This window comes from Engraulis encrasicolus, chromosome 7 (genome assembly GCF_034702125.1).
Source record: "Engraulis encrasicolus isolate BLACKSEA-1 chromosome 7, IST_EnEncr_1.0, whole genome shotgun sequence".
NCBI classification, from domain to species: domain Eukaryota; kingdom Metazoa; phylum Chordata; class Actinopteri; order Clupeiformes; family Engraulidae; genus Engraulis; species Engraulis encrasicolus.
In genome coordinates, this window is record NC_085863.1 from 18,387,605 (window position 1) to 18,408,318 (window position 20,714).

The 20,714-nt window shown below is 42.5% G+C and overlaps 1 protein-coding gene across 3 annotated transcripts; it reads right to left on the reverse strand.

The window, feature by feature from the left end:
* Positions 1–1,438: 1,438 nt before the first annotated feature.
* On the reverse strand, positions 1,439–18,898 carry prps1a (phosphoribosyl pyrophosphate synthetase 1A). Of its 3 annotated transcripts, none has more exons than XM_063203013.1 (8): positions 18,774–18,898; positions 18,502–18,624; positions 14,683–14,866; positions 9,979–10,077; positions 9,428–9,552; positions 6,262–6,435; positions 4,880–5,039; positions 1,439–3,649 (listed from the first exon to the last, which is right to left on the reverse strand). In XM_063203013.1, exons 1-8 carry the CDS (start codon positions 18,788–18,790, stop codon positions 3,557–3,559), a joined length of 975 nt encoding a protein of 324 aa, XP_063059083.1. In that variant the 5' UTR covers positions 18,791–18,898; the 3' UTR covers positions 1,439–3,556. The 3 variants fall into 3 exon arrangements, with proteins under 3 accessions (XP_063059083.1, XP_063059082.1, XP_063059084.1); XM_063203012.1 differs by having other exon boundaries at positions 14,677–14,866; XM_063203014.1 differs by having other exon boundaries at positions 14,677–14,866; positions 18,502–18,898.
* Positions 18,899–20,714: the final 1,816 nt, after the last annotated feature.

The following is a 20,714-nucleotide window of genomic DNA, read 5'->3' on the forward strand; positions in this document are numbered from 1 at the left end:
AAGCCAAAGTCCCCCGGGGAGAGTATTTTCTATATTGTTCTAGTTTTTTTATCTGCTTGATATTTACCTGCTCTGCGATTCTCTTGGAAGAAACCACTCTAGCCTCTCCTGATGAAAAACAAAGTGCCAGTGTCCTGAAGAGGCCCTTGCTGCCGGGAATTGGAAGAGAGGGCGGGGAGACATTGGGATTTTTACACACGCGCGTACGCACGCACGCATACACCGACAAGACGAGAGATGCGCATTCCGGGAGGGTTTTCTCCTTGATCGACCGACAAGCTATGGGTGGGATCGTGTTTTGCATCGCGGTGATCAGCAAGTGGCGTGATGAGGATGCTGTTTGTTACTGCTGGACAAGTTCAGCGCGTGTGACCCGGAGCGTCCTCCTTTAGGCTATGTGGCCAGAGTGAAATTCTCCAAACAGCTATTTACGCGCTACGTCTTCGTCTCCACAGGGAACTTCACCTTGTCTCGGCACAATTATGGACAATGATGATTTGTCAACTGTTCTTTTTATGATGTGTAATTAATTTATGTAGGCCGCCTATGCAACTTACGTTGTTCATTTCACTGTCATTTTAAGTAGGCTACTGAAGACTAAGTAAGAGAATCACTGTCCGGGGTAATGTAAGCATGCCCATCATCTCTGACAGCATGCATAATAATAATAATAATAATAATAATTGTATTTGTATAGCACTGTGTCATACAAGGCATGAAACTCAAAGTGCTTAACAAATGGAAAAAAAAACATTGTTAGAGATAGATTTAAAAGGAGAGGTAAAGAGGAGAGGCAGAAATAGCAGGAAGGCAGAGGAAGAAGAGATAGACAGAGATTGTAGAGTCATAAGGTCAACGTAGGTTAGGACCAGGATTCTTAGATGCGTAAGGTCCATAGTGGCTGGGCCTATCATAAGTCATAGTGCATCATAAGGTCAACGTAGGTTAGGACCAGGATTCTTAGATGCGTAAGGTCCATAGTGGCTGGGCCTATCATAAGTCATAGCATCTTCATTAGGGTTGTGAACAAGCACCATTTTACTAGGACCCTAACATATGCCTACATGTACAGTACTATTAAAAAAAACATGTTTACTTTTACTTTCAGTGCTTGCGTTATTAATTATTCTAAAAAATCTTCTTGCAATGTTTTTGTACAAACCATTTGGAACACTTTAGTTTGTCCATTTAATTGTGTGTATATGTCTCTGTAATTCTTAAAGAAACCTAATGAAGTCTGCAGGATTCCTCTTCTCCAGCACTTTATACATATCACGTTGGGAGTGCTGCTAGCTTGTTACTCAACATGACAACAGCAGTTCTTCTGCAACAACATAACAATTAAAAACATTTAAAAAAAAAACCAAAACAAAAAAACATTCTTACGTTAATCAGCAGAACCTCAATAGCTGCGAAATGAACACAGGACAGTGCAAGCTGTAGCTTTGAGATGATTTATTCTCATTCTATAGCTGTCCACACATTGTCCCCATTCGGACAAATCATTTCTATCTTGACTCGTAAATGTCCATTCATTCTCAACAGGGAGATGAGCAGTCCTCTCTCATCTCTGCTACTGTAGAGACCTCCTCTTCTCTCCTTTAAGGCAACAGGCTTCTCCTCTCCTCAAATAAAGAATCAGACTCTCAAACAACAGCGGCATCGTACCGTATAAGTGTAACATGTGCTGCCTGTATGTAATCGCAAGTATGTGTGTTTGTGTGTGTTACATATAAATATGGCAAGTGTCCAGTCAGAACTACACAAGCAACGGCTAAACAGAACACTTCAACATTTCGATAAATAAATGATGTAGAGTGTTTCCTCCAGTTTTATCTTTAGGTGGTTGGTGCAGCCTCATGCAGATAGAATGGCTAAACACAGTCAATGCAAGTAGTAAACAAAAACCCAAAAGCTACCGTACCTGAACAAATATACACACACAGAAAAATAATTGACAACTCAAAATAATACAATCCAGAGAGGAGGGAAAAAAAACATTACAACAGTAACAACATTAAAAAAAAACAGACGATGGTTTTCACTGTGTTTTGGCAAGACAAGAGGCTGTAGGAGAAGGAGTAGGACTCCCCAGGCTCATAGATACAGAACTAGATGTCTCACTTTGATTCGCCACAATGTTTGTGCAGGTGCAATGCTGCTTGTATGAACATCACCTGGCAACAAGGCAATATGCAAATCCTCCTATAGATGGCGGTAAAACAACATGTCAACTGATGGTGTGAAAAGCATAGGAACGCCATATACCAAGATGGGGGCGCCCGAGGTTGGCCATGCCAAAAGGTTAAATGTGAGCAGGGCTCTAAATAAACACCAGCCTGTGCTGGTTAAATTTTAGTTTTGGATTGTTGAAAAAAACACTTACAAGCCACTTTGACCCATTAGTGCGTGTGTGTATTACCATCTACAAGTCGTTTTGGCTGGTGGTGAAAAAAGTTACTTTATTACGGCCCTGAATGTGACACCTAGTGTTCTGTATCTATGAGGACTGCCCCGTTCTCAGACCCCAGCAGACCATCAAGACCACCATCCAGTAAACAAACACGAGTGTACTGGGGCTAATTTTGAAAAACGAGGGGGGAATTCCAAGAAGATGGGTAAGCGATAAACCTGGCTAAGTTAACATACAACGGGAAGTGTGTTAGAGCTGCTCATACACTGTAAAATATTGCAGCCAGTTAAACGTAAAACAATAAGTTGCCCTGCTGCCTTAAGTTTGTAAGTTAATTCAACTTCAGAAAGCCTCAAATTGAGTTGAGTAACTTACAAACTGGAGGCCAACTTACCTTTTTATGTTTAACTGGCTGCAGTGTTTTACAGTGTAGATAGCCTAGTTATGAAAATGGCGACTCTGGCTCTTTCATTAGCCGATTTACAACTGCCTCTATGTCAATTTCACCTGGACAATCTTCTTGGAATACCCCCGTGGTTTAGTAACCGAGCTTAGTGAGTGGTAAACCTCCTAATATAAGACTTAGAGGTTCATCCCTCAATCAAAACAAGGTCGCTGTGCTCTCATATTACAAGATTTACCACTTGCTCATACAAGTAGCCAGGTCATCACCAGACCTGCTTTCTGTTATACCCCACTTTAGGCATCACATAGCACTCATGTACATGCATGACGCGCGCACGCACACACACACACACACACACACACACACACACACACACACACACACACACACACACACACACACACACAGCTGCCGAGGCAATCAGACTGAAAGAACGTGTATGGAGCTGGAAAAATATGGGCAAAGGGTTGAAGAAGATAGGCCATTGAAGTAGACAGTAACATGTTTGTACTGTGCATGTATGTGTGCGTCTACATGTGTGTGTGTACACTGTATGTGCGAGTGTGTGTGTGTGTGTGTGTGTGTGTGTGTGTGTGTGTGTGTGTTTGTATGTCATGGTGTAGATGTGTCAGTCTGTTTGTATATGTATCTCAGTGAGTGTGCATGTGTGTGCATCACCATGTATGTATGTGTGTGTGTGTGTTTATACATGTGTCCATGAGGCCGAAGTTTTGTCATTACAATGGTACATGACTGAACAGGTAGGAGACCGACTCCCCGTTATGTGTCCGTCTGATGGCTTCCGCCAGAATCATTGAGATGTCAATCACCTAAGGAGAGAAGAGAGCAATTCATTACACTTCAAAAGTGACACAAATATCACATATTGTAAACTGACATCATGCAAAGTCGTAAGTATTTCACGCTAGAGCATTCCGTGTTGAGGTGCGATGACTTTGCATGTTAAGTCGGACTGTACGGAAAAAAAACAGATAGTTTGAATTGTTATGGGAATGTTATGTGTGGTATTTACTGCTGTCTGTGAAAAAATAAAGAATAAAAATAAAAACATCGGACTCTACAACACCATAGGAAAGCACTTTTGTCACGTGACCAGGTTTGTGTAGTCTTCCCGCCGTCCCGGCGAATTTCTGAGCCCTGACCGAATTCATCCCTAACCCTAACCTGTCAGTAAAGCAAAGTTTCTGCCGCTTTACTTATACCAACTACAGCGAAGCAAGCAAGGAAATGGCGAAATTGTGTCCAGACCAAAAGCACCCCTAACCCTAACCTGTCACAGGGCATTGTGGAGCACGAGTTGACATGCAAAGTTGTGTGTAATGCACGAACACAATAGACCAGTGTTTCTCAAAGTGGGGCGTAAGCCCCCCTGGGGGGGCGCGGAGGCATCTCAGGGGGGGCGTGTGACATCTGATTTGGGTTTTTTTCCCCCAAGGAAATGATTTCCTGTCTTGCCAATAAGTCAATAATTTTAAAGCCCTCACCAACATTATATTATTAATTGTCATGAATTTGAATAGCATAGGAAATGAACACACATCTGCATTCGACTGCAGTCCCTCTTTGTTTAATCTCACCAGTCACCTTTCCTTTGATTCTGCGCAGCGATCGCAAAATCAGTCTGCGCGAGTACTGCTGTTGCTTGGGGGGGCTCGGAAGCATTCAGACCCTCTGAAGGGGGGAATGATGGAAAAAGTTTGAGAACCACTGCAATAGACAGTTCAAAGTCAGCGTGTTATCCAAACACTTTGGATGATGCCATGTATATCACATATTGGGTCTTCAAGTAAGCACCAGAGGCCAGGCAGCCTAGCCTGATTATCAACTACTTTCAATTCTCTTTAAGACTTGGTCTGACCAAGAGCATGACAATTAACATTTCCCAAACGGCATGGTTGACACGCCTCCCTTGGTTTGCCACTAGTTGTTTGCTTTCCGACAAAGTGGGAGGAGTTCCCGATTTTTCGGGAGCTCAGAAACGATATTTGTATTGCTCTTGACCTGACTAGAAGCAACGCTGAAGGTAGCCAGCAGCTGACCTGTATTTTACTGCAGTGCTTCATCTTGTCCTCCTGGGGGATGGTGTTGGTGACCACCACGGCCTCGAAGCTGGCGTTGTTCACCCGGGAGATGGCCGGGCCAGAGAAGATGCCGTGGGTCAGGATGGCGTACACTTTAGTGGCTCCTGCCGACACCAGCCTAACACAGCAAACAATAGACAACAATAATCACCACCAGGGCTCCTCATTAACACCAGCCAAAAGGTCATATAGAGCAGGGGTCCCCAAACTTTTTTTCTCTGGGGGCCACATTATCGTTACTGACTGTGATCAGGGGCCGGGATCAATAATGTGGGCTTTATACTAGGCCACTGCCTTTCTAGCATAAAAATTGTTCATCATTACAAGTGATTTGCAAAAGAAGTGAGTACTTCACATGTTTTTCAATTTGAAATACCACAGATATTTCTTTTAATTTCTAATAACCATGTAAAAATACTAAGGAACGGTTAGAAAAATATGGTGATTGACAGTTTATGAGTGATACAATAGAAATGGTAGGCCTGTTGATATTACAGTGAGATGAGAAACTATCAAGACAAGATAGAATTGCTTATTTGGGGCAGTTCAAATGGTGAGGTGCAGAGAGGTGGAGGGCCGGTCAAAGGGGCGTGGCGGGCCGCATCCGGCCCCCTGGGCCTTAGTTTGGGGACCCCTGATTTAGAGCCCCGATCACCAAACACTAATAAGCCATCTACTGAGACGTACGCATTTCTTGACAGCAGGAATAATAGCCAAGGTGAGTGGATCTCAGTGTGAAAAAACAACTATTTGTGTCCTTTTTAAGATAAAATCTGAAAACTAAAATATTTCAAAAGGTCTGTGTGGCTTTCTATAAATTACCGCAGGATATTTTAAAAGATATTGGTGTCTGCACAATACTGTTATCTAGTTCTCGGCTGCAGCCCCAAATATTTTACAAGGGTTAAAAGATTATTTAATGTTAAATATTTGAGTCTGCACAGTACTGTTGCCTCTTAGTCAGTTACAGACCCGAAGATCTTACAAGGGTTGAAACATTACTTAATGTTAAGTATGTGTTAATATGTGAGGGTGCCCAGTGATGTTGCCTACTTCTCAATACAGACCCAATGATCTTACAAGGGTTGAAACATTACTTAACCCCTTAGCGCAGAGCCTATGTTATAACCTTACTGTCACCAAAATTGTAATGGTTATGTCTTAATCTGTTACTTAAGGCTCTCGGTAATGTCATAGCAATGTTGTTATGATGTAGTTGAGTATTTTCAGCAAATAGTGAATAGGCGCACCGGCGACCCCATCTGCACTAAGAGGCTACTGCTAAATATGTGAGTGAGTGTGTACTGTATGTGAGAGTGCGCAGTGCTGTATATGCCTACTTCTCGGCAGCGTGGCATATGGTGCCGCAGGTGTCGGCCATGTCGTCCACCAGGATGGCCACGCGGTCCTTCACGTCCCCCACCAGCACCATGCGGTCCACCTCGTTGGCCTTCTTGCGCTCCTTGTGGATCAGGGCAAAGTCCACGTTGAGCCGGTCCGCTATGGATGTTACCCTGGCATGGACATGGACACACAACAACAGAGGAACAATGAGAGTCACAAGTCCATGCAGAGAGATGATTGATCACAGATTGGTGTTGCGCCAGTGACATGAAAGCACAAAAGAGGAGGAATTAAGCAACAGTCAGAAGGACACAGAAGTAAGAACACGGTAAAAACTAAATGAAAGACTACACACTCAAGAACTTTGGAAAAAGGAATGACTGTAAGCAGTAGGTAAAAACATCCAGAGAAAATTCCAAAGCATTCAGATACTTAAAAGAAAGAACATCCTTCGGGACTTTGATAAATTGAGTGATGTCTTCAAAATAACGATCGATGACGGTGTCCAATGGCTACAGGTCATGCATCGTTCAAAGATGTCAGGGTTGTGATTGGCCACAGAAACAAGAATATATTCACATCAACTTGTGTGTTAGAGTTTTCCATGGTGACAGTGGTGGAATGCTTGCATTATCAGATTGGAAAAATCAGGAAACCCTTCTTTAGTTTGCTCCAAAAGCAAAATGATCTGTAGCACCAGTCTACAGTACTTGAACTTGTATAAACTATTCATTCTGTTCTCCATCCTAAACATAGCAGCAAAGACATATTGCATTCTACTGCTATGAAGGACTTTGCTCTAGCATGTCTGACATCCACTCACACAAAACAACTCCTTGTCAGTTGTTCCTTGTGGTTGCTCCACAAATGCGATTCACAAATTACCTTCACTTACTCCCACATAGATAAAATATCTGTGCTTTAAAATTTGTACCAGAGAATGCGAATGATTCTATTTGAGTTTCTTGAATAGTGTAAAATGGTTATCTTCCACACACCGCGCTCTTCCGTCTTGTTGGTGCGTCTCTGAAGTAATCTAGTAGTAGGGAATGGATCGCACTCAATTTTTCTTCTTTCTTGTGGTTTTATTTTATTTTATCTTTGCAGGGACTGACATGACAGACGTTTCGGCTGCACACTGAGGTGACACTGAAGAAGGCTCTGTGCAGCCGAAACGTCTGTCATGTCAGTCCCTGCAAAGATAGAATAAAATAAAACCACAAGAAAGAAGAAAAATTGAGTGCGATCCATTCCCTACTACTGAATAGTGTAAAATACAATGGGCAATCATGGGTAAGCGGTCAGGGCATCAGACTTGTAGCACAAAGGTTGCTGGTTCGACTCCCGACCCGCCAGGTTAGTGGGGGGAGTAATTAACCAGTGCTCTCCCCCATCCTCCTCCATGACTGAGGTACCCTGAGCATGGTAGTGTCCCGCCGCACTGCTCCGTTTCGGACGCCATTGGGGGCTGCTCCCTTGCATGGATGAGGCATACAAGCAATTCCGTTGTGTGCAGTATTCACTTGTGTGCTGTGGAGTGCTGTGTCACCATGAGCACAATGGGAGTTGGAGTTTGCCAGTTGGGCTTTCACTGCCCTTTAAATCTCTTAACACACCTTCATACCAGCCTTCATATGTTTTTAATATGTTTGCATATCATTTGTGTCTTAGGACGTATGGGTCAGCTAATGGTGGGATGGTGTACTTCAGCAATCCTTCATCCTCAGTTAATTTCATCCACAATTCATTTCATCGGAGAGATAAAATGGTTAGAGAGAGCAGTTTTAGTCTGGTGTAGTGTAGAGTAGCCTTAGTGGAGTTTTCAAACAAAGGAATGCAATGCTTTCACATCAGTGTACTTAACTTCTCGTCCTTAATTTCTCTCAGCATTAATGAAGCATCTCTACTTTACTTTAGTGCACTGTGCTAAGGCTCCCTTGTGGCAGATTGCCCAGGTTGGAATCCAGTCTTGGTCATTTCCCAACCCAACCCCACCTCTTTTCCCAACTATTTTTTTCCTGTCATTCCTTCACTGTTCAAACAAAGGCAAAAAAGGCCACAGTATCTCCACCTGATTGTCTCATGAAGCCCTTAATGTGCACCGCCCGTTCCACCAAGGGAATGTTGTAACAGACACTGAAAAACCTTTACTATTGTCATTCTGGTAAGCAACAGCTTATTTATAACAGGGGCCATGTCTTACAGGGTTAATAAATAGAACTTGGCTTGACTACTTCGCTTCCAGTATGAAAGACACAAAGTAGTACTGCTGCAGTGTGAGACTGTGGGATGTCAAACAGAATCAGAATCAGGCTTCATCTGCGGCAGTTTGCCTCGTCATTATGCTCTAGGTGAGATACTTTACCACACTCCTGCGTTGGCCTTCTTCAACACACTGTGTGGGTTGCCGGTAACAGCGGCTAATTAGTGAAAAGTTTTATTGCAAAAACCCAGCAGATGTTTTGTCTCTCTCAGTATGCACGATGTTTCCTTCAATCTCATATATAATTTGAGACAGCCAGCCAGCAAAGACTGAAAACTAAGCATCTGTCTCTAATTGAGTCCCATTTGGCATAAATGTGATAAATAACTAACAACAATTGAAAACAAATACATGTTCAAAAATATAAAATACAATAAGTAATCCAAAACATTTTAGATATTTATTTACTGCTTTTCATTCTAGTACAATTTTGCGCTGTGGTCTTAACCATGTAAGGCAGCTATTGCTATTGGCTGTGCACCTAACCCTGTCATGTCTCATATGCTGTTAATATGCTGATTTTTAAAATATATACAAAAATAAAAACTCCATTGTGACAAGTGCAGGTTTTTAAAAAATATTTTTTCCGGTCTTTTTCGACTATATTGATGACAGGACAGTGTGAGAGGTGGACAGGAAGTGAATGGGGAGAGAAACGGGGAGGGGTTGGCAAATGACCTGGGCTGGGAATCGAACCCTGGTCGGCCGCATGGCAGATGAGTGCCCTACCATTAGGCCACGGCAGGGCCAGTGACAGGTGCGTTTTAGCCTCCTAAATGGGATGTATTCAAACCCGAACGTATAAATTGCGCATTCTAAAACTCTGTAACCAATGCGCTTTCAAAAATATCCATATATGTGTAAATAATAAATGTCTTCTTAATGCATTTAACACCAACCTCTTGGCGCCGCCTGCGTCTGGGGAGACGATGATGCAGTTCTTCCACTCCTGGATGTTCTCCATGATCCACTTCAGCACTGCAGGCTCCGCATACAGGTTATCCACAGGGATATCGAAGAAACCCTACACACACACACACACACGCACGCACACACACATGGAGATAGAGTGAGAAAGAGAAAACAGAGAATGATGTGATACATCAAAAAGACATGCATGATTTAATGACTTTTCGGTTTTGTTTTGAAGAAATGCTAAAACTCAGATCTTGCCACAGAGCTAAAACAGTGTTAATTTGAGAACATACTGTCAAAAAGAGAAAAAACATGCACATCTGTCTCAAAGAGATTGAGTGCAGGACTAGCAAAATCACATGAAAACTGAAAGTAAAGTCAGCAACAACAAGTTCCCGTTTCTCTTATTTTAATGTGACGTTTCGGGCAGCATGCCCTCCATCAGACATTACAAACACATAAAAAACCCTGTTTGCTTGGTGTCACGGACTTTACTTTCAGTTTTCATTCTCTTTGAGAAACATAAACATGGTACCTGTATCTGGGATGCGTGCAGGTCCATGGTAATGATGTGGTCAGCTCCCGACACAGACAGCATGTTGGCCACAAGCTTGGCCGAGATAGGGGCTCGGCTCTACAAAGAGAGGAAAAGAAATGAGTATGAGGCCGGCACAGTTACTAATAGGGGCTGGATGTAGTTTATTGATGACTGCCTAAAATGATGACATATTATGCTTTCCAAATGCATGACTTTGCGTGTGTGAGTACTACTCTCTTTTGAGTATCAGACTTTGCATGTGTGTGTGTATTGAAAGTACTGCTCTCTATTGAGTGTGTGTGTGTGTGTGTGTGTGTGTGTGTGTGTGTGTGTGTGTGTGTGTGTGTGTGTGTGTGTGTGTGTGCGCGTGTGTGTTTGTGTGTGTGTGTCAGAGACCATCCGCTGTATTATAATACTGATACACAACAAAATGAAACTGGCCACCATGAGAGGCAGTTTGTTTGGCCAGTTTGGCCCGTTTGATATCAGAAGTCAGCAGATCCCCCTGGCAGGCAGGCACCCTGCATGACAACAGCAGCCCTCGCTGGCTCAAAGTGCACACGTCACCTTCACACTTCTGCTCAAACAGATAAAAGCCATTGTAATCTCCAGGCTTTTGCACAACGCGTAATGATTTTTTTTCTTGGGCGCCACAACTACTGTGCCATTGGGGAACAACAACATCATCATCAAACCACCGCAGCACCGCAGAATGTTGACACAGATGCATTCCTACTGAACCCTGGAGAACTACGGCCTGCCTAGTGCCTTCTCTCAGGCACAGACAGCACACCGAGGCGAGACAGGGGAGTGTAGCTGAGACAGTGACTAAGGGGTACCTTCAGTAGGGCTGCACTGGGATTGAAAAACAGCCTGGGCATTTGTGCTATAACAGACCAGACCCTCACACAGCCCTCTGTTTTTCTACGATTGATATAATAGTACCCAGTCACTCACTACTCCACTGTCTATATATTAAAGATAGACCAATGGGGACACCTACCTAATTTGCATGCAGGCCTCCAAGGGGGGAAAAGACCCCAAATGAACAAAACAAACTAAAACAACAACATTGGCCCCTGCGGATTGTAACATGCCCTGTATGCCAGATTTCATGTCCAGTCCTGGTGGTAGCAGACAGCCAGGAAACCTGCTGGGCAAACCACACACAGCTGCTGACACCTCCATCACGACTGACTCTGCCAGTCCCACCAAAGCACAGTGCACAGTTGCAATGCAACAAAACAGACTGAGGAGACAACTATGCATGCAGAGCTGTGCAATACATTTGATCGGTGGATCGTCTGTATGTATGCAGCTGTGTGTAAGTTAATATTTTTGACTTGTCTCACAATGTGCACTATCTGCATTATACAGTATGTGTAGGCCGCTTATACCTTAACCCCTTAATGCAAACCGTACCTCCACTGGCACGCTGTAATCGTCATTGACAAGTTAACTACCATAGTACTACAATACTATGACATAACACAGGGCCTTTAGCAATGCACTACAACTTGGTCATTACCACTCTGGTAACAGCACATTTATGACGCAGTGTGTTAAGGGGTTAATACCTTAATTTCCTTCGGGATCAATAAAGTAACTCTACCTTACTGTACTAAGTTACTCGTCTTCAACTCAGCACTCCCGCTCTGTTTTTCTTCCCAAACATTGCGCAATTAACAAAAGCCAATGTATCTACTGTTCCATAGTTGTGGAGTTTAATATTATGGAGATTACCTGGTTTACATTGTAAAAGTCATACCTCTGTGTGTGTGTGTGTGTGTGTGTATGTTTGTGTGTGTGTATGTTTGTGTGTGTGTGTGTGTGTGTGTGTGTGTGTGTGTGTGTGTGTGTGTGTGTGTGTGTGTGTTACAAAGAAGCTACTACACCAGAGGAAGCAGGAGCTGCTCCCGGCGGGCTGCAGAGATGAATAGCTGTGCTAAGCCAACACTGACTTCAACAGATCCTGGATCAATATGCAATCGCCCAACCGGCATGTCTGACTAGCTTTTGCCACACCGGATCACTGCATGATTAAGTCTGGTTATCATCACTGATTAACTTGCCATCTTGTCTGTCCCAATCTGTCTCACTCCACCCCTCTCTGTCTGAGCCTGAGGCGAATCAGGACCCTACAAGTTGATGCTCATGCAAGCAGCCAGTGGTATGACGCCGGCAATCACCCGTGGACATGCGTGAACTGATTTACTGGGCTTCAAATATGAAGAACATAAAATTAATCTTGGCTGAGTACATACTGTTACTAACATGTTACAACGAACAGAATGTGTAGCGTCTTGGTGCACATTCTGTGTGGGTGATACTTTGCAGGTGGTTGAAAACCACAGTACAACATTGCAACAGCATTTACTACCTTGCTGCAGCTTGGACATGCCATAGGGACAATAACAAACGGATAGTAGGGCTTGTGTCTTGCAGAATTCTTGCCTGTGGTTATTTTTGCCTGTCTCTGTGGTTACAATTAAATGAGTGTGGCACAAAAAGAATTTCTCTTACTCACTGGCTGACAATAAAAAGAACAATGGGATTTATTTTTTAAAGAATTTAAAGCAACGTCAGGGGAGTTACATTAACCCATTGACGCCCGAGACACCTGCAAAAAAGGGTGCTGAATACCTGAGCCCTTTTAAAGAAAAGCTGCCCTCAACCTATAAACACCAAAATATCTCTGAACCACATAAAAGCATGCAGTAAGTTGCATTTAAAGGCTAAGACCATCATCTTTCATTAGAATGTGCTCATTCATCTCAAACAAACAAAGATTTTTAATAAAGTTGTCTCAAATCTCATGTGCCTGAATGCTGCGTAATGTTGTGCAACGCAACATCAAGCATCAATGGGTTAAACCAAGGTGAAACTCATCACCAGAAGACAATTTCCCCATCCCCTACAAATCGCATCGTGATTAGGCTACCGGTACTACCAGTCAGCTTATACTAACTGATCATTATTGAACTGATCAAGGCCTAAAAGAAAACGCACAACGTAGCTTGGCCTCCGACTCCAGATGCTCGGATATTATTTAAAAACACCATCACCCAAAAGGCTTAATTAAGAAATGTCAACTTAGGATCACATCAATCACAGACCCAAAGCCAGCCTCTAGGACCTATTCTGCTGTTTTTTTAATTGGCATAAGAATGTTTTTTCTCTCTGTGACGAAAATGAACATGTTTACTCTGATATTCAAATATGGCAAAATAATGTGGCGGTTGAGATCAGAGTGTCACAGGTTCCCTGTTTCCAATGGTTATTAAGTATTGAACAGTAGTGTAAGTTACTTGATATTACCACGTAATGAATAAAATGCCACACCCAGTGAACAAAGCCCAACATGCAAGAAACAAACAAAAAACCCACTGTAATACTGACAAAAACATGCAATGACCCCAAAACAAACAGTTATATCAACCGTTACATGACGCAACTCATTCAATATTCCAGGACTCTGCTCTGATTCTGATTGATTGACAGACAACTTATCTTGCACACTTGTTGAGAATGATTGCTGTGGAGTGTTTTGGCCTAAATGCCACTTTGATTATTTTGTAGACATACACATTCTTCACATAAGGGTCAATAAAGGCAATATGATAAAATAACTCTATCTCTCTCTGTTTCTGTTTGTCTGTCTGTCTGTCTCTCTCTCTCTCTCCCTGTTGAACTATCCCTGCCACTGTGATAAATGACCCCAAACAATCTATCAGGCCAATCTTTATGCATGCAATAATACTATAAAACACCTACGTAGTATATTATGTCACAATACAAAACAAAATCAGTCATCCAACACACCACAGACAGGATCACTTCAAACCTGGTTCCTTAACCACATAACCCATGCAATAAGTCACAGGTGTCTGTAAAACACTAAAACTCTTCACACACTGGCACGACACAACCACACCAGAACCCATGCTGAGGGAAACCATCACATGTCTGTTGTGCGTGTGTATGTGTGTGTGTATGTTTTCATACCGGTTCATGTATGTGTGTTTTTGTACCCGTGTGTGTGCGTGCGTGTGTCTGTGTGAGTGTGTGGTTGTGTGTGTGTGTGCCAATACTCTCTATAGTGTAGACTCGAGTATAGTCTAGGCCTACTGCCTACTGTTCATCATCCAAGCAGCACCACACATGATGACGGGAGGCAAGGCATGGATGGCGTGGGTGTCGCCCGGTTGGTCAGTCAGTGCCACTGCCATGCGTGTTATTAAAGGGACAGTTTGGTCAATTTCAACATGCAGTTGTAATGCTCACACTACCCTGGACTTGTCAGTGCCTGAGATTTTTTTCCCTTCTTCTTCAGCCGTTTCCGAGATCCTGGTCATTGTAATGGGGGCAGCTCTTTGTTTACATTTCAAAAAAACATTTTTATTTATTCCCAAAAACATCCAAAAGGTTATAAAACATCAGCAGACAACTAGCAAACAGCAGTACCTTTTGGGAAAATATTTGGAGTTGGCCTATGTTTCACTTTTTAAAAATGTAAACAAACGCTGCCCCCATTAGAATTGCTCATATCTCGGAAAGGGCTGAGCCGAAAAATGTGGCATCACCAGATACTGACAAGTCAAGGGTAGCGTGAGCAATACAACTGCATGTTGAAATTGACCAAACTGTCCCTTTAAGGTTGGCAGCCAGTCAGGTAGCAGCAAAGGATTGTCTCACCCCCACCTTGTCCTTCTTGTCTTGCCGGGCGTAAGGGAAACAGGGGATGACGGCCGTCACGCGGGAGGCCGAGGCTATCTTACAGGCGTTGATCATGATCAGCAGCTCCATCAGGTTGTCGTTGATCTCGCCGCAGCCGCTCTGCACGATATACACGTCCTCGCCACGCACACTCTCGCCGATCTCCACGCTGGGACAGGGCATGGTGATGTGATGTGATGGTGGTGGGCATGTGTAGACATGGTGAATGAGAACACACACACACATTCACAAACACACACACACACACACACACACAGGGAGATGGAGTGACAGAGGCAAAACTCTAATAGTAAAGTACCTGCTGTTTTCTTGGGGATATGAACATATCAACATTGTGTACTGTACAGTTTATAATAAAGAGAGAGAGAGAGAGAGAGAGAGAGAGAGAGAGAGAGAGAGAGAGAGAGAGAGAGAGAGAGAGAGAGAGAGAGAACACGCGCGCGCCAGCGCGTGGGTTTACAGTCGGTGGCTATAATTAGAATAATCTTTCTGACACCATAGTGCAGACCCTCGCATGAAGGGTTGTTAAAATGTTAACCAATGTTGTTTAAATAACCAATAAAAGATTCAGTAAAAGGTATCAGTAAATCTCAAGCGACCTCTTTTGCGTTGGCTAGGACAACTCGTCAAAATAACACCTCACAGCACCACACTGTTGTTGTCAAACTTGCCACCCAACAGTAAATTAAGCCAAAGAGCTAACGGTTTACTAGCCTATGCCAAAGGTTACGGATTACAACACCAGTTCAGGCAGGAGTGCGGACGATAGCATTGCTCCAATGATATATCAATATAAAGCCAGGCCTGCATCATCCGTTTAGTCTAAAATTATATAAGAGAGGGTGATGCATTTATTTAAAGGTGCCCTATTATGCTATTTAGAATAACTTTCATTGTTAATATTTTGCTTTACTGTAGTTAGTGGAGTTAATTTTGAATGATCACTTGTTTTCATGTCCATTATTTTTTATCATTGTGTACATGCACCCTACGCCGCCTGTTTGAAACGCGTGGAAGTGCAGAATGTTAGACCCTTCAACATTCTGAAATCTCGACGCAGCATGGAGCGTTTCATCAAGCATTCTATTACTAATATTACGTCAGCAGCACAGCTGTTTTTGTCCTGGAATCCAACCCTGTAGCCTATGTCTAAAGTTGACAGCCAAATAGTTCACCCAATGTCCACAATTAATCTGAAAAGGACGCATCATAAGTCCCACGTTGTTATTTGTGCACCTTGCTGTGTAATTTGCTGAAACCCAGTCCCTATCCAATGCGAGTCTTCCGTGCATGGGCTTCAGTTTGATTTCAAAATCGCTTGGGACAATTAGGCTGCCATTAATCTAAGAAATGGTTGAAAGTGCTGGGTACAAGCTATTGCTTCCGATTTGAGGTTTCATGAAATAATACGCATATTGCATATGATGCGTAATAACGCGATTGTGACCATATTTGAAAAAAAAAAAAACTAATAGCCATCTGCGCTGTCTTGTTTATTTCTGATATCCTGCGCTGAAGAATCTTTATCTCAAACATTATTAACGCAACAGTAGGGGCCTGATTGGTTAACCCGCTGTCTAGCCTTGCATACTGTAGCCCTAAAGTTGAAGTTATCAGCCAAGGTTTACTGCTCGCAAACAGACAAGTGTCGCGCTGGTCCTAGGTGGGAGAAGTCTAGATCTGCTGTTGACAGGTGGAAATTTGAAGACACAAAGAATGTTCTGGGATTGAAATCGGATCACATTCCCTTGTTAATGACAAGTTAACCTTCACAAAATAGGCTATCCAATAAGCTAATCATCTGCAATTGCTGTACACAGTTCAAAGGATAGGCATATTTATTCAGCGAAGTTGTGGACATTTTCTTCGCTCCCGCGGCAGCCCCCATCTGGCTGTCAAAGACGCAGTCCGAAATTGAAAAGAGTGCGCCCAGTAAGACAAGGGCACGACTTGTCGGACTCAAACCTATCAATTCAACGTCTGTCAGTGATATCGTGACACCCTATTTGTGATAGGCCTATGAACTCCGTGTTCAAATTCGTCTTGGTGGTCTATTTGCAAGCCAGACTGAATAGGCTACTGAGCGCACGCGTTGTTGGCTTTTAAAAATGAGTTCCTGTTTGCTCGTTGTCTGTAGGCGTAATGCACAATGGTGATAGGCTATGCTTCATAAAAATACATTTCAAGGTATTTCAGGTGAATGGTTTCATTTTAGTAACTGCATTTCTATTTAGTCCCCGGCAAAAATGATGCGCCCACTGGATTGGAAGCGCAATGGGCAGTCCTCGATGGATTGGTTTCATACTGGGTCTTATAATAACGCCTAGGCCTAGTCTCGGTTTCGTGGTTTTTTTTTGTTCGCATTTATCGACAGGACAGGATTTTTTTTATATAACAATAGGCCCTATCCGTTTCAGTTTCATTATTTTCGGCATGCCGCCCGACGACGCGACCATTTTTTAAAACGACGTCAAGCCAATATCCACGTTGCTCTTGCAGATATGATGAACAAAACTGCGTTGCATTTTAATTACTGAATTGTAGCCTACGCATAGCCTACACTAACTGGCTAATCCTTGCCAACATTGCTGATGCAAACGGCTGCTGGTCATGTCGTGATACCTATTTGGATAACATCAGCGCACGTCTTCTAATTAATGTTATGCTTCAAGCGGCAATACAAGTGTAGGGTTTTCACATCTTACCAAACAAAAGTTAGTCTTGCCAACAGCATATGCAAAACGGCCCTGAAGCGAATAGAGAGAGAAAGGTGAGATTCGAGTCTTTCACCCACTTGGAAGTGTTTTGGATTCTCAGTGCGCAACTGCGTTAACGCGTTCTGCCTGTTTTCGACCTTCCTCATTCAACTGTTTCTGACCCGTTAGCCATAGGCCTACCAACCGGTATTTTATCAATGTAAAATGCAGCTTTAATATCACAATGAAACAAAAATATATAACTTGGGCCACAGGTGAGTGTAGCCTCCAGTCTAGACCGATGCTGTAGCCTATTGACGGAGCCGATTTATGAATTGAAAAAAAAATAAACATGCGTAATGGAATAAACTTGTGGATGGCGAAATCCTACACTATCCTTGTAGGCTACACTATTTAGGCCTACACTATTTTGTACACTGAGTGGTGTATTCACAAATAGGATACATCTCATCACAATACTGTCAAATTCAGATAGGCCTAGGCTATGTGGCTGCGATGAACAAATGCGCATTAGGTCTACTGTCTCTGCAATGGTCTGTGACATCGTCAACACTCCATCCCATAAGCAGCAATGTTAGGTACAGCATGACGTAGACCCGTACCGGAAACAAAAGCTATAGAATGTTGAAAACCCAAACCACCGCGTTCTCTGACAGTTTGAGAAATAGCGTTCCTGCGGCAGAGAAATTCTCCCCCAAGAGGCCAATTTGTGAAATGCAGCTTTCACCAAGCTTTTACATACAACAGATGCTGTGTAACCCAATAAATGGGTAGTGGACATGAAAAAGCATAATAGGACCCCTTTAATATTCTGGCTAACTAAATTAACTGTACTGCAGTCTACTGTGACTACTGTGGCAATACATTGCAGAACAGTGAAATACTGCAGCTGTCTTATGTCTTTAAGTGTCAGACTGTTAAATGGTTATTTGAACATTTAATTAGCCTACATCCCTCATGGTGCTCCATGTGGGTGCTCATAGCAAGCTAACACTCAAGCAGAACATTAGCCAGCAGCTAACTGGCTACAACTACCTTGCAAAACATGACAGAATGGTTTCCTCACCATGTCTCCTGGTTGCTGAATTTTTTGGTGACAACTTTCCCCAGCTCTTGTCCTAGACGGTCGGCAATTTTCTGCGACAGGTCCGGATGAGAACTCCCGCTGAATATTTTAATATTTGGCATTCTTGGTTTTTCCAGGATGGAGGAGGACGACAGGGTGAATAACGTTGTTATTATGCTAGTTGTCTGTCACACGGTATATCCTATACACTGCTCATGTGCAGGTCTAAAACATGAATGTCATCCAGTTAGTGTCGTCTTTGTTATTCTCACCTTGCTTGGGATATCATGCGAGAGACAGGGTGGCTTTCTGAGATTTAGAAGGATGTATCGACCTGGCGTTGAAGTCTCAAATCAACCTGAACAAACCTAGCACTACTCTATCGCTCCTCGTTGCCTGGGTCATATCCAAAACATCATGCCCAGTGATGCGTCAAAGGCACCACCCACCTTTTCGCTTGTCGCCACGCCCATCAAGTTATTCACGGCGGAGTGCGCACTTTTTGGAAAAAGGATGATGGTGCACCTTTTTTATCATACATAAGTCTAAGGGAATGATAATTGAGCCTACGCTTACAGGTGGCTGTGGTCAGAGTTCAAGCTTAAGACCACGAGTCATGGTCATTTAGGCCTACAATTGTTAGGTAGGTTGGGCATGTATTTGTTAATCTGTGGTTAAGAACGGAAGGCTGTGTGAAACAGTTGGAAAAGCAATGTTTCTGATAACGACTTGTAAAATACATTACAACTAGGGCTATGTAAACAGTTTTGCGGCCTATTATTATTACAGAAACAAAATGCTAGAAATAAAAATCAGCATAGGGAAGACACAGCCATGCACATCCACTTGACTCCTGTGACTGTTATTGTTTTAATTTTCTTTGTATATTCCACAGTAACAATTGCATCATTTTTGAAAAACGAGCACTTTCAGTTGCTGCTCTGCCCATGAAATGTTTAGGTTCCTTGTCTGACCAGCAGATGTCACTATATGGTATGCACTAAACAACATGAAGTCTCATGACCTTTGAAACAATGTCAAATACAGTAGTAGGCCTACTGTAGGCCTACCCCCAGCAACTAGGCCTACATTATTCTGAGGGCTTTCAAGTTTTGACCTTAGTTTGTAGTGTTTTTTTAATTTTTTGAAGGAGTTGTTGCTGTTAAGTTTAGTAGCCCCACACCCTCATCAATACTTCACCTGCTCTTCTCATCAATACTGTTGTGTCTTTACTCCAACATAGTATAATAAAATAAAGGATTCAACTCGGAGATAAAATGAACATGACTTTATAGATCTTCACGGTGGTTGCAATGTACACATATCAATGCACTGGCGGGCAACCTATAGGTAAACTCAGTAGCTAGGTTAGTGGTTCCGCTGAAGTAAATAGATCCACTGAAAGATACTACAAATACCTGAGTCAGTTTATCCAATTTTCCTTTAAAGGTTCAGATGTATCACTGCATATGTGTGCTTTAGGCCCAACATATATAATTGGGTTTTCTGATTGGCTGATCCTTGGGTTAAATTAAATGTAAGGAAGCCTGTGGACATGAAAAAAAATAAAAAAAATTGCTTTATTGTGAGATTTGTTTGCAGAGTGAGAAATAGCCTACAAAGTGTGGACAGAGAGAGTGAAAAAGGGCCGAAATGGGCGAGCCGAGTGAGACTGGAGAAGCCTCAAATAATGAAGTAGGCCTAAAGATGATTTATTCTCTGCAACAGGACGCAAAATGTATAAAAATGCATGTGTAGACTCTCTGTAAACAGTGATCAAAAGCTCTTTTTATTGTATATTTATTCCATAAACATGATTACAAAACTTGTAAGTTACCAATATTACAGTTTTCACCATACAGGCTTGATCACAAATATGGAAACTTCTGTACCAGTTACAACAAAAAAAGTAATACTAGAATAATTTACATGAAAATCTATAAAACAGCAATGAAATCACAAATTGTCAATATTTTTTTCTGACTGTTTCCAACAATATGTTACACTATAGCACAACACTCTAACGACAAAATTGGTCCAGATACAAAATTTTCAACAAAGTTTCACAGCTTTATCTCATAGGTCATAACTCCACTCTTCCTCAGTTTGAATTCTTTTTTTTTCGTTTGTTGTTGTGATGGTTTTTGAAACCATGATCTTGGCATTTGATATCCTTTTCACAGCAATGAAAAGGCAGGACATTTAGCCACGGC

Excerpts from the sequence above, each read along its gene's own strand:
- prps1a (XM_063203012.1), bottom strand. Across the intron at positions 6,436-9,427 it reads GACGCAGGCGGCGCCAAGAG|GGTAACATCCATAGCGGACC; the intron begins GTTGGTGTTAAA and ends TGTCCATGCCAG. Across the intron at positions 3,650-4,879 it reads AGCACTGCAGTAAAATACAG|GTGATTGACATCTCAATGAT; the intron begins GTCAGCTGCTGG and ends TTCTCTCCTTAG.